The 14,381-nt window shown below is 49.3% G+C and overlaps 1 protein-coding gene across 1 annotated transcript; it reads right to left on the reverse strand.

Moving 5' to 3' along the window:
- Positions 1–13,346: 13,346 nt before the first annotated feature.
- Positions 13,347–14,046, reverse strand: LOC123594762 (RNA polymerase II subunit A C-terminal domain phosphatase SSU72-like). The gene has a single exon (XM_045471709.1). The coding sequence runs from the start codon at positions 13,972–13,974 to the stop codon at positions 13,390–13,392; it is 585 nt and encodes a 194-aa protein (XP_045327665.1). The 5' UTR covers positions 13,975–14,046; the 3' UTR covers positions 13,347–13,389.
- Between the last annotated feature and the right edge of the window lie 335 nt (positions 14,047–14,381).

Below are 14,381 nucleotides of genomic sequence, written 5' to 3' on the forward strand. Positions count from 1 at the left end.
CCAGCCCCTGGGGGGCCCAGCCTACCCTACACTGGGGGATTTTGTCATTTGCTATGCGGAGGTTTTCTTTCTGACTAATTTGCTTACCAGGTTTAATTCTTCAATCATGTTTTCATTTTAAGAGATTTCAGGGTAATTACGAACTTTGAATACATCCATCTGAGGCACCGAAGTGCTCTTAGCTCAACTCTGCTAGGGCCTGCCATTCCCCTACCCTTGAGATTCGGTGTGGATAGGACCGCTCTTGCCCACGCACCACCCCCCCTCCCAGCTCCTGCAATTGAAAACAGCTGGGCCTCTAGGAGCCAAGGTCAGGATTCGAGAAAAAACCACAACTGAGAACCACAACTGGGGGTGGGGAGAGATGGAATCGGGCCCGGTGCTTGAGCGAGGCTCCAGAACCTTCGAGGATGCTTCCACTCTCCACCCACCTCACCCAGGCTGCTCCCCGGGGCCCCAGGTGGGGCCGCCCCCAGCACTGCCGGCTGAACATTTGTCTGGGTGGGGTGCAGGAGTACCTAGGAGAGGCCCAGACACAGAGGCCAGAGGCTGGGGCTCCGGTTCCAGCCCCGCAGCCCCGGAGCGGTGGGGCCATGGGCAAAGTTTCGGAGCCCTCTGGAGTCAACTAGAAATACATTGAGGATGACAAGGACAGCGTCCGTTCCGTCCACTTTGCAAGCTTGTCACAGAGGAGCTGATGTGTGTGTGTGGTGGGGAGGTATTTTCCAAGCTGTATCATATGCCACAGTTGAGAGGTGGGTAGTGTTGTGAAACAGTCTCTTGGTCATATCAGTAGGGCCGCACTGGCAGCCTGGGGCGATGGGACACCAGAGCAACTGATATAGGGGCAGGAAATGCCACCAGGCTCCTAGATGTCTTGACTCCGTTTCTCAACCAGTGCGTCCTGGCTCCTGGGTGTAATTTGCATATCCGTATCAAACCTACAGCCAGCCCCGGGGTGGGTGGGTGGGTGGGTGGTGGCAGTGTGCCCACTAATCGGAACCAGGGTCAGTGGATGAGGCTTAGCTAATTTACATGCAGCCAATCCCAGCCAAGGTGGGAACAGCAAAGCTGCTGGGGGGAACCTGCCACAGGAAGGGAATTCTCCACCGTGGAGTGTAACCCCTGAGCATCGGGAACTTGGTGGCACTCCCTCCGTGTTTGGGGGCCCTAGACTTGCCCCGACAAGAATCCCGTGCCGGGTCCCATCTACTTGTGTCAGTCCTTAACTAAGGGCTACTCCCAGGGAAGGGCATTAATTCCCACACCCCCCAGCCTGCCACAGGGGCGGGCAAAGCAGCTTTGGCGACCGGTAGAAGCCCCCGGGTGAAGAAATTCATGGATTGCCCTTTGAAAGTTGGGCCTAGGGGCTCCTGGGTGGTTCAGCTGGTTGAGCTTCGGACTCTTGGTGTCAGCTCAGGTCACGATCAAAAGGTTTCGTGAGTTTGAGTCCTGCATCGGACTCTGTGCTGACGGCATGGAGGCTGCTTGGGAGTCTCTCTCCGCCCCCCCACCCCACCCCACCCCCCACTCTCTCTCTCTGCCCCTCCCCTACTCACGCTGTCTCTGTCTTTCTCAAAATAAACTTTAAATACATAAATAAATATAAAGAGCGCGGGATCTGGGGTGGTAAGTATGGTTGTTTCTGCTGCACACACTTATGAGACCGATACGGGACTATCTTGGATACCTGCCTAGAGGCCAAGGAATCATGGCCTCTGACCTCTACCCCCAAGGAATGTGCGTGTGTGTTGTGTGTGCACCAACAGGAAGGTTTAATCTAGATAGAATACATACTTTTATGTTGGATAACCCTGGGTAATGATGTATGACCCTATAATGAATGTAATTTGCAAAGGTTACCTCTGGTTAGTTTCTATGCCAAGCCAGTGGGGCGAACTGGATGTATAACATAGTTCACCGTGGTCCTGGACCCCTGTAGCTTTGGTGGCCTCCCTAATGGGGCCTGGAGGACTTCAGTGCCTCTTGCTAATTTTAGACTCATATTCTGGGCACGGCTAGGATGAGGGTGTTTTGAGTCAGGCTTCTTGGTTTCACTGTATCACTGAAACCAGTGATAGCCAACTTCAATAGGAAAGTATTTCTGGAAGGTACGAGATCGTTTAGACTTGTGGGAAGGTAGCAGGACTCCTATCTAAGAACACTCTGGGTGGTGGTCGGGGGAGGGGATCTGACTTGTTAGCGCGTCCCTTCCCCCAGCCTCTGTAGGACACTTTCACTGCTGACCCTTGATGTTGCCACCGTGGTGTCATTGTCCCTGCCTCTTTATTATGTTCCCTTGAGATTCAAAGTCTTAGGGCCCCTTGGCTGCTGCGGTTGGGGGAGCTTTCAGGGAGAGGAGCTCAGCTAGGAGCTTCTGTAAATGGGAGGCAAGCCATGTGTTTCCCCAGTATTACCCAAACCGGGGGACGCCTCCCAAATGGGAGAGATGCTTGTCCTTGGTACGAGGTTAGGTAAAAATTCCAGCAGGGGGGTGGAGAGGGAGATGGGATTTATTCTTATGAGTCCTGACGTGTTTGCTAAGCATTGGGCCAGGCTAATGGAGACACTGGGTAGACTGGATGTCAGGCTGGATGTGGGGTAGGTGCCCTTGACCAGGGATCCCTGGGGGCACCAAGAGGAACCAGGGGGACAGAAGCAGGAAGACTGAAGGACGGTGGGTGTTCTGCTTACCTGTTACCACATAATAAACCACTCCAGAACAGTGGTGTAAAAGCCATAACGATCAATTACACTGTTCACAAATCCGGGGCTTGACTGGGTTCGGCCAGGCAGTTCTCGATTAGGGGTCTCTTAGGTTGCAGTGACATGGTGGCCAGGGCTGGAGTGATCAAAGACTTCTTCACTCACCGGTCTGATTCTTGGGCTGGAAAGACCCCCACAGCTTGGGATGGGCCCACTGGGGTTCTTTGGACCTCCTTCTCTAGTTCCTCGGCATCAACTCAGGGCTTCCAAGAAAGAGAACCAGACAGAAACTGTATTGCCTTTTATGGCCCAGTCTCGGAGATCATGTAGTATCACTTTCGCCATATTCTATTCATTCCATGGGAGTCTGGAAGGCCAGCCCATATTCCAGAGGAAGGGGTTAGATCCCTCCATATTTTGATAGGAGGACAGTCAAAGAATTTGGGGACATACTTTAAGGCCACCACAGTGGGCTAGGAGATGGCAAGCAGGCGCTTGGCTTGATTGTTTGATTGGACCAGCACATTTTTCTTTCTCCATTTTCTCAACGTTTATTTATTTTTGGGACAGAGAGAAACAGAGCATGAACGGGGGAGGGGCAGAGAGAGAGGGAGACACAGAATCGGAAACAGGCTCCAGGCTCTGAGCCATCAGCCCAGAGCCCGACGCGGGGCTCGAACTCACGGGCCGCGAGATCGTGACCCGGCTGAAGTCGGACGCCCAACCGACTGCGCCACCCAGGCGCCCCATTCTTTCTCCATTTTCTAACTTGGCTGCTTGTGTCCCATGATGCAGAAGGACCCTGGCTCAAATTCCCGGCAGCATGTTGGTAACTAACAGGATTGCACCTCGTGGGCTGGACCCACGACTCTAGTTAATCCTGCTTCATCATTATGCCAAGAGAGCTCATTCCAACTGAAATTTGACTATTGGTTTTTAATTTTGGTGCCATTTTTCATGCTGATGGCTCTTCTGGCTGACAGTGAATTACCCTGGGTGCAAATTAAATACAATAGAATTGCTAATCAGGCCATTAGAATACGCTGACAGGAGGAAATCTACAAGTTGTCAGACCTGGGTGGGCTCTCCCCTTGCCTCTGGGGCAGAATTCACTTGACTTCGAATGGACCTGTACAGAGGACCCATTCCAATCTTGGAAACGGACACCTGCAGTCCGCTGGAGGGACTGAGTAGGGCCTGCGATCCTACTCTGGTTCAGCTGGTTCCCTCCGCAGGAAAAAATCTCATCCTGGAAGCACACAGGGTCCCTAGGGATTGCTATCTAACGTTCCGTCCACTCTTCCCAGGCGAAGGAGTGTCGCCATCCAATTCTCCGCCTCCGGGCCCACAAGGAAGGCACCAGATATCTGGCGTAATGAACAATGTTCTCAGATTTCTAAATTTAGACAGAAGGTGAGAACACACTAGCAGTTTTCCTCTTGTGTCTAATTCTGCACAAAGACAGAAAGACTTACCTGTTGAAGACTTTGGGTCGCCCATTCAGTCAGTTTCTTCGTTTTTTTTTTTTTTTTTTAATCCCTACAAACGTGACTGAGAGGAAATAGATTCAGAAGCCACTTCCTATGGGTGCCACTAGTGATGTCAAATAGTGTGGTTCTGTAAATCAGGAGGCGTTAGGCCTTCAGAGAAGACAGAATGCGGTCTTCAAGGGCGAAGATGTAAGCCCGGACGCTGTGCAGTGACCTCGGACGGGGAGGGGAGGAGCACTGGGGATGATTTACAAGCGACAGCAGAAGCCCACTGAATCAATAATAGCTAAAGCTTACTGAAAGCTGCTGGCCACTCGAAATGCTCGCAACATTTCCTGTTCACCCCAGTCTTCTGTGCTATGGATTGTTATCGCCACCCCCATTTAATGGATAGTAATCTTTAAGTTACGTCACTTTCCCACGGTCACCCAACAAGTGAGCCACAGGGCCAGTGTTATTAGATTGGGTTCAGTTGCCAGAGGAAGGGGGGGGGGGAATATTGGCTTCGGTAAGATAGATTTTCTCTTTCTTCCTTCCTTTTTTCCTTCCTTCCTTCCTTCCCTCCTTCGCTTCACACCCAGCTCGGAGCGCAATGTGGGGCTTGAACTCACAACCCTGAGATCCCTGAGATCAAGACATGAGCTGAGATCAAGAGTCAGATGCTTAATCAACTGAGCCACTCAGGGCACGCCTCTTTCTTTCTTTTTTTTCTTTCTTTCTTTCTTTCTTTTAAACTATCCAGAACCAAGCTTTACCCAATGACGTATTTCTTTCTTTCTTTCTTTCTTTCTTTCTTTCTTTCTTTCTTTCTTTCTTTCATAAGCTCTAGGCCCAACTTGGGGCTTGAACTCACAAACCCGAGATCAAGAGTCACAGGCTCCACCAACTGAGCCAGCCAGACACCCTCAAGATAGATGTTCTTTCTTACACAAAGTTTGGACGTAAGCAGTCTAACTCTGGTACGGCAGCTTCATTAGCAACAGCCACCCGAGTTCTTTCTCTCTTGTCGTTCTGCCTTCTGCAACATATGGTCTCTGCCTTGGGTTGCCAGATAAAATACAGGATAAATTAAAATACAGGATAAATTAAAATACAGGCTAAATTGTAATTTCAGATAAACAGTGAATAATTTCGTAGTACAAGGATGTCCTGTGCCATATTAAAGCATTAAATAAAACAGTAAAGTGAAAGTAGTAAAACACTTTAATTGAATAAAAATTAATTAAAATGAAAATATTTTATTTTTTGATGTTTACTTATTTTTGAGAGAGAGAGAGAGAGAGAGTGGGGAAGTGGCAGGGAGAGAGGGAGAGACAGAATCCCAAGCAGGCTCCCAGGCTCTGCACTGTCAGCGTGGAGCCCGGTGTGGGGCTTGAACCTACGAACCGCAAGATCATGACCTGAACTGAAGTCGGACGCTGAAGCGACTGAGCCACCCAGGTTTCCCCAAAATAAAATATTTTCATTTGCTCAGTCTGAAAACTCTATCTCCACCTCATGGTTCAAGATGGCTGCTTGCGTGCCAGCTTTCAGGACCATGCTTCAGGCAGCAGAAGGAAGGAGGGTTGGGGCGCCTTGACTGGCTCAGTCGATAGAACCATGCGACTCCATGAGTTTGAGCCCCACACTGGGCATAGAGCCTACTTACAAAAAAAAAAAAAAAAAAAAAAAAAAGAAGGAAGGAGGATCAAAGAAAGACTTCCTTCCCTTTAAAGACACTTCATGGAAGTCATACACCAAATTACTGTTGAGCTCACATTGGCCACACAAGGCTTTTATTCTGGGCAGCCAAGGGCCCAGCTGACAGAACTTCTGCATGAAGAGTGGATATTGGGGGTTAACTCAGCATCTGCCACAGCTAGGATTTAAACCCGAGTCAGGGGGCGCCTGCGTGGCTCAGTCCGTTGCAAGCGTCCCACTCTTGACTTCAGCTCAGGTCACGATCTCAGGGTCTGTGGGCTTGAGCCCCGCTTGGGGCTCTGCACTGCCGGTGCTGAATCTGCTTGGGATTCTCTCTATCCTCTCTCTCAAAATAAGTAAATAAACTTTAAACAATGGAAAACCCCCAAGGAGGAATGGCTCCCGAGTCTTGGGGCTTAATCACCCCGCTGTGTTGACTCTTGTGCATTTCATGAAAGGGTGGGGCCGACATCGTGTGTTTTCCCCCACACCCCTTTTTGGATCCTTTTTACCGTTGCTAGGTGCCTCTTCTCTGACTTCTGTGCTTTTGCTGCTAACAGCCGGCACGTGACATAATACCCTTCAGAGGCCAGCCCTTGGACCACTGGAGCCGCTCTGCCCACACCTGCCATTTGGATGGCACGTAGCCAATGACCCGCTGTGCCGGGAGTCTGCCAGCCTAGCCCCCTCGCCTGGAAGTGGGGCCAACACCAACATGTAATTTACATGCCAGAGCCCCAGGCAGGGTCAGGCCTGTCCGAGTGTGCGCCCTGCCCTTGCTCGGCTGCTTCCGTTTTTGTGTCCTGCTTTTTCCCCGGCTCCCTTAACTGGTCTCTCCCGGAAGCGCCGCCTTCATAAATCACTTTGCACACAAACCCTTGTCGCAGTGTCTTCGTGGCCTAAGATAAGGGTTTGCCCTGAAAATATAAATAGGAGGTGGGACAGCACTTTGGACGACAACGCAGTTCTCTTGTCACATGCCCCTTCGTGACGAAGAGGCCAAAGTGACTCGCAAAGCCCTTGAGTTGGAATTAGGTCACACCCAGCCTCACTGGCAAGTCCCCAGCTGTGACAACGTGCACGAAGTGGGGCATTTAATAAGTATTCCAGTCTTCCTCCAAGCTGTAGGTTTTAAAAGAGAACGCGTGCTTGTCAGGGTTTGGCCAGGACAGCAGACAGCACTCTGTGTTTCAAATGGGCACGGATTTCATTCTGGAGATCGGGCGCTCATAAAACAGTGGGAAGAGCTGGAAGGGCCAAGGTTTCGGAAAGCCGACACCAGCTCTCAGATTTCCTCCAAACTTCAGAGCATCAGAAAGTACAGTGGGTTGCACACGGGCCTGTAAGACCAAGGTAGGTGATTCTCAGGGAAGTGTCTGGGGGTTGCCACGAAGCTTTTCCCTTGCTGTACCCTTCCTGTCTGCCTGCTGGTTTTGGAGAAGGGATAATAATGATGGCTTCTGGCCTCCCTTTGGCCTTCCAGGTCTCGTGTGTTTGTAAATTTGCTCACTTGCTAAAATGTGTTCCTGATCCCCAAATCAAGAAGCACGGTATGTCAGGGGCGCCTGGGTGGCTCAGTCGGTGAAGCGTCCGACTTCAGCTCAGGTCACGATCTCGCGGTCCGCGAGTTTGAGCCCCGCGTCGGGCTCTGGGCTGATGGCTCGGAGCCTGGAGCCTGCTTCCGATTCTGTGTCTCCCTCTCTCTCTGCCCCTCCCCGTTCATGCTGTGTCTCTCTCTGTCTCAAAAATAAATAAACGTTAAAAAAAAAATTAAAAAAAAAAAAAAAAAAAGAAGCACGGTATGTTCCCAGTTATTCACGGACTTGTACAGACCCGTGAAAAAAACCTTGGGTCTCCTGCTGCACCTTTTCCTAGCTGAGGTTGAACAAGGTGATGCTCTGCCTTCTCGTTTCAGCTCTCATACTGTAAACAAGTGTCTTTTTGGTGTTTTTAGAGCCATGGTTTTCACAGTTTTGTGCTTTCTGTTGGTGGCAGAAAGCCACCACTATAATGGTCCCCAAGTGTAGTGCTGAAGAGGTTGTGATGTGCCTTATGGAGAAGATACGTGTGTTGGGTAAGCTTCATTCAGGCTGGATTTATAGGGGTGCTGGCCATTAGGGAATCAATGGTATATATTAAACAAGGTGTCTTTAAACAGAAACATACGTCGGGGTGCCTGTGTGGCTCAGTCGGTTCAGCTCGGTCAGTTGGGATTCTTTCTCGCCTCTCTCTGACCCTCCCCCACTCACACTTTCTCTCTCTCTCAACATAAATAAATAAACTTAAACACACACACACACACCCAGAAACATACATAAAAGAAGGCCGTGCATTGATCAGTTCTCAAAAATGTCATGTTCAAGGACTCCCCAGAACCTAAACGTGTGTTTCCACTGGGAGCAATGGGTCAGTATCCACTGACTCAGCGTTCAAGGTGACTTGATAGAACATAGCTACCATGAGTCATGATAGATGATTGGCAGAATCTAACTGGTAACCCATTTGGCACGGAAGGATGGAAAATGTAATTCCCACGCCTCCCGACGCTACCATACTTGGGAGAGCCTAGAGGGGGGAAGAGGGTTGCCCACAGACGATCCAGGACGGCAGGTTAAACCATTTAATGCTTAAAAAAAATTTTTTTTTAACAGTTGCCTCAGGGTTTACAGTAATTAATTAGTGTCTACCTTCAAATAACATTATACCATTTCACGTGTAAAGGCTTTATTCAGAGCTTACTACTGATTCCTCAGCCCCATTGTACGTTTTGTTTTTATATATGCCGTAAACGCACAATGCATTGCTGTTATCAGCATAGAAGAGTGACTCTAGACAGTTATCTTTCAGAGCAACCCCCCCCCCAATTAAATGAATTTTTATTTACCTTCATTAGTTCCATTTCTTTTTTTTTTTTTTTTAATTTTTTTTTTTCAACGTTTATTTATTTTTGGGACAGAGAGAGACAGAGCATAAACGGGGGAGGGGCAGAGAAAGAGGGAGACACAGAATCGGAAACAGGCTCCAGGCTCTGAGCCATCAGCCCAGAGCCTGACGCGGGGCTCGAACTCACGGACCGCGAGATGGTGACCTGGCTGAAGTCGGACGCTTAACCGACTGCGCCACCCAGGCGCCCCATCATTAGTTCCATTTCTAGCCCTCTTCATTTATTTGTGCAGATCCAAATGTCTGTCTGATACCATATTCCTTCAGCCTATAGCATTTCTTATGGCGCATTTCTGCTGGCAATGAGTTCTCACTTTCTCCTTTGAGAACGTATTTCTGTGTATGTAGGGGCGTGTGCAACTTATTTATTTTTTTATTATTTTTTTTTAAATTTATGTATTTCAATTCAATGTATGTATATATTTAAGTGGCAGTATATTATTTGCATTTCTTTTGCTCCCAGCTTTGTTGAGGTCTTCTTGATAAGTAAAATAGTAAGATGGGGCACCTGGGTGGCTCAGACGGTTAAGCGTCTGACTCATGATCTCAGCTCAGGTCTTAATCCCATGGCTGTGAGTTCAAGCCCCACGTTGGGCTCCACACTGGGCATGAAGCCTACTTAAAAAAAAGAAAAGAAAATAGTAAGATGAAGTGTAACATAATGAGGGGCACCTGGGTGGCTCGGTCCCTTAAGCGACTGACTCTTGATTTCGGATCAGGTCGGGATCTCATGGTTCATGAGTTCGAGCCCTGAACTGGGCTCTGTCTTGACAGCATGGAGCCTGCTTGGGATTCTCTCTCCTTCTCTCTCTGCCCCTGCACAGCTCACTCTCTCTCTTTCTCTCTCTCTCTCTCAAAAATAAATAAATAAACATTTAAAAGTGTACAACATGATGAATTGAATATACATATACATTATGAAAGGATTCCTCCCATCAAGTTTATTAACACATCCATCACCTCACATATTCACCTTTATTGCATTTCTTTTTTAAAAAATGTTTTTAATGTTTATTTATTTTTGAGGGAGGGAGGGGGAGAGAGAGAGAGAGAGAGAGAGAGAGAATGTGAGCAGGGGAGGGGCAGAGAGGGGGAGACAGGGAATCCCAAGCAGGCTCCAGGCTCTAAGCTGTCAGCACAGAGCCCAATGTGGGGCTCAAACTCACAAACCATGAGATCATGACCTGAGCCGAAGTCAGACGATTAGCTGATGGAGCCACTCAGGTGCCCCAGCTTTACTGTGTTTCTTAAAAATCAAAATACCAAATCTGAAACAAGTAATTTTTAAAAATCCTTTTGCTAATTATCTCTCTTGTATTTAAAAAAAAAACCAAAAACATTTTTTTAAGTAATCTCTACACCCCATGTGGCGCTCGAACTCACAACTCCAAGCTCAAGAGTCAGATGCTCTACCAACTGAGGCAGCCTGGTACCCCACCTTTAAAATGTATTTTTGCTGGGTATAGAATTTTGGGCAAACATGTTCTTTTTTTTTTTTTTTTTTTTTTGTCTTAAACCACTTTAAAGATGGCATTTCGTCTTTTGCCTTGCGTGGTTTCTGATGAGAAGCCAGCCATAATTCCTATCTTTGTTGCAAGGCACATCATGTGTCTTTTTTCTCCCGCTGCCTTTATAATTTTCTCTTTGACTTAGGTTTCCAGCAGCTTAAATATGCTATGCCTAGTGTTTTTTGTTTGTTTGTGTTTTAATCTTGCTTAGTATTTTCTAAACTTCTTGGGTCTGTGGTTTGGTTTGTGGCATTAATTTTGGAAAGTTCTCAGCCATTATTTCTTCAAATATTTCTCCTGCCCTATTCTCTCTCTTCTCCTGGGTGTCCTATTACATATATGTTAGACTTGGGGGCACCTGGGTGGCTCAGTCAGTTGGGAGTCAGACTTTGGCTCAGTCAGACTTTATGATCTCGTGGCTCGTGAGTTCAAGCCCCAGGTTGGGCTCTGTGCCGACAGCTCAGAGCCTGGAGCCTGCTTCAGATTCTGTGTCTCCCTCTCTCTCTGCCCCTCCCCACTCATGCTCTGTCTCTCTCTCCCTCAAATATAAATAAACACATATGTTACGCTGATATTATGTCTTTGATGTTCTGTTCTGGTTTTCTTCCCACTCTTGTTTTCTCTTAGTGCTTGAGTAATTTCCATTGACCTATCTTCAAATTTGCCGACTTTTTCTTCAGCTGTGTCATGTCTCCTGATGAGCCATCAGAGGCACATTAGTGTTTTTCTTTCTTTCTTTTTTTTTTTTTTTAAATTTTTTTTTTCAACGTTTATTTATTTTTGGGACAGAGAAAGACAGAGCATGAACGGGGGAGGGGCAGAGAGAGAGGGAGACACAGAATCGGAAACAGGCTCCAGGCTCTGAGCCATCAGCCCAGAGCCTGACGCGGGGCTCGAACTCGCGGACCACGAGATCGTGACCTGGCTGAAGTCGGACGCTTAACCGACTGCGCCACCCAGGCACCCCTCTTTCTTTTTTTTTTTAAGTACACTTATTGATTTTGAGAGAGAAAGAAAATGCATGCACATATGCACACATGTGCATGAGCAAGAGAGGGGCAGAGAGAGAGGGAGAGAGAGAATCCCAAAGTATAAGAATCAATATGTTCAATTCCTGGTTTCTTTCAAGTCTCTGAAATGTGCATATATAACCAAACCAAGGTACTGGTCATTACTTGGAACTCAAGAGGGAACTCTCAGTCTCCATAAGACTAGCTGAGAAGCAGTGGTAAGTCGTGTAAGTAATTGATCAAACTTAATGTATTGCCTCTTGTTATCAACTGAATGGTGCCCTCCCAAAATTCATACGTGGAAACCCTAGCCCCCAATGTGACTGTATTTGGAGATAGGGCGTTTCAAGAGGTAATTCAGTTTAAATGAGGCAAAAGGAGGGAGACTTAAGCCAATCAGACTGGTGTTCTTAGAAGAGGACAAGACACAAAGGAAGAGACATAAGGATTGAGGTCACCAGTTACACCGGCTGTGTGTCCTACAATCCAACTCAATTGTGACAGTCCCTGGAGACAGTATCAGATCTCACAGGTTCAGGGCTCCACAGAACTACCCCCTCCCCCATCTTCAGATGCCACTCACAAGGCCCGGGGTGTTACTTGTGCTTCTGGTCTACCGCCTATAGATTAGAGGTTCCAATCACTCCCTCTTCGGGTTCAATTAATTTGTTAGAGCCGCTCCCAGAGCACAGAGAGATGTTTTACGTACTAGTTTGTCAGTTAAAGTATACAAATGAACAGCCATTTGAAGGGAGACATAAGGTGAGATCCCAGACAAAGGCGCTTCTGCCCTTGTGGAGTTTGGGGTCCCAAACAGTGGCATGTGGGGCGCCTGGGTGGGTCAGCCGGTTACGCATCTGACTCCTGATCTCGGCTCGGGTCCTAATCTCACGATTCCGGAGACTGAGCCCCACATGGGGCTCTGCAGTGACAGCCCATAACCCTCTTCCCCCCCTCTCTCTCTGCCCTTCCCCGGCTCGTGCTCTCTTTCTCAACATAAATAAATCTAAAAAGATAAGACAAAAACACTGGAATGTGATGTGTTCTCATTCACCAACCCGGAAGCTCTTGAAACCTGCTCAGCCGGTTAAACCCCTGACTCTTGGTTCTGGCTCAGGTCATGATCTCACAGTTTGTGACATCGAGCCCCGGGACAGGCTCCGTGCTGACAGCTCAGAGCCTGGAGCCTGCTTCCGATTCTGTGTCTCCCTCTCGGTCTGCCCCTTCCCCTCCCACCACTTTCAAAATAAATAAAGTTGAAAAGAACTGGTTTACCCTCCAGCCGCTCTCCCCTCCCACAGGTTGGGGCTGAAGGGGAATGGAAAGTTCCAAGCCTCCAGTTACATCACTGGGTGTCCTGGCAACCAGCCCCCCTCCTTAAGTTGTGCTTAAAAGTCACCTCTTTGACACAAAAAAGGACTCCTGTATGGCTCTCATGACTTAGGAAGCTCCAACAATTTGGGGAGCTCTGTGCCAGAAATGGGGATGGAAGTCAAACATTAGTTCTTAGTATAGATCCAAGTGCCACGGGAGGAAGGCTGAGTGTGGACACAGTGAGAGGGTGGCCACCTGCGAGCCAAGGACAGAGGCCTCAGGATAAACCCGCTCCCCCATCCCCCCCACCCCCAGCCAGCAGTTGATTTTGGACTTCGCTCCCGAATTGTGAGAAAACAAAGTTCTGCTGTTCAAGCTACCCAGCGTGTGTGTGTTCTTATGGCAGCCCAAGCACACTGGCCCCGGGGGGGGGGGAGGGGCGGCAGGTGTGGCAGCTTCTTTTTTTCCCCCCTCCAGCAAGCTTGGGGGAGGGAGGGGAAAGAACAAGAAAGCCACAGAGGTAGAGATGAAATGTACTAGAAACCGTTGTTTGCAGTTTTCGTTGAAGAGAATCAACCTGAGAGCCAATGCTCCCCGTAAGTAACAGCAGAGGAGAAGTAACCGGATTGTCTGTCGTCTGGTGCCCGTGCGTATCTTCTCATTTCATACATCTGGAAGGGAAAGGTAGTGAGGTAAAGGAAGGGCAGAGCAAGGGCTGCAGGAGTGCGGCGGCGCCGGTCAGTAGAAGCACACGGTGTGCAGGAAGGGTCTGCCGCTCTTCTCCTCGAACTCCTGCAACAGCTCGTCCAATTCGTCCTCCATGTCCTCCGTGTGCTGAATGCACTGGCACATTTTGCAGATGAGGATCGCGCCCACGGTGGCCTCTTCGTCGTTGTCCTCGATGTCCACGTTGATCACGTGCACCGGCTGGCAGGTCACTTGCTCTCTGGAATTCATATCTTCCACCACCTGGTCGTACACACTCTCTTCGCAGGTGACAATCAGATCAAACACGTCCTGGCAGTTCTGGAACCTCTCCGGCCGGGGCTTGATCCTTTTGTTACGCTCCAACATATGTAACATGCCATTTTGCGTGTAGAGGTCTCTGTCCTTGCTGACGAGATCGTTGTATATCTGGTCATAGGTGGTTCGGAAATCGTAAACGTTGGGCTGGTCGGGTGCGGGGCCCGGGAGCTTCACGTGAGTTCCCGTTCCAAAGGACCGGACGCTGAATCCCCGTTTGCTGAGAAAGGAGTGGGCCTCCATGCTCCGGTTCTGGTTGCTGGCACACACCACTGCCACCCGCAGCGGCACGGTAGACATAGCGGCGGCTCCCCTGGTCGCGACGCCCCCGTGCGGCCACTCCCACGCAGCCACGGCCCTTGGGCGCCAGCGAGATGGCCACGGCGACACCTGGAATGCGAGGCGCTGAGGTCACAACCTCTTCGACGTGCCACTGCGTCGTGACCCGCGCACGGCGGGGCCGTGCGCAAGGCGTGGGGGCGTGCCGGGCGTTCCCTCCGCCTCCCGCCCTGGCAGGTGTCGTAGCTTCTCAGAGATGATTCCCAGGGAGTCGTGTCGCCCCGTGTTCACACCCCTTTGCAAAGTGACTTTGCAGCGGTCCTGCCCTCAGGAGGTAGAATTATTTCTCTTGGCTGTTAAGTCTGAGCTGGCCTTGACACTTTGGATAAGTAGAATGTGACTGCAGTGACGTGGGCGTGGGGGGAGGG

The sequence above is a fragment of the Leopardus geoffroyi genome, chromosome X, assembly GCF_018350155.1.
Source record: "Leopardus geoffroyi isolate Oge1 chromosome X, O.geoffroyi_Oge1_pat1.0, whole genome shotgun sequence".
NCBI classification, from domain to species: domain Eukaryota; kingdom Metazoa; phylum Chordata; class Mammalia; order Carnivora; family Felidae; genus Leopardus; species Leopardus geoffroyi.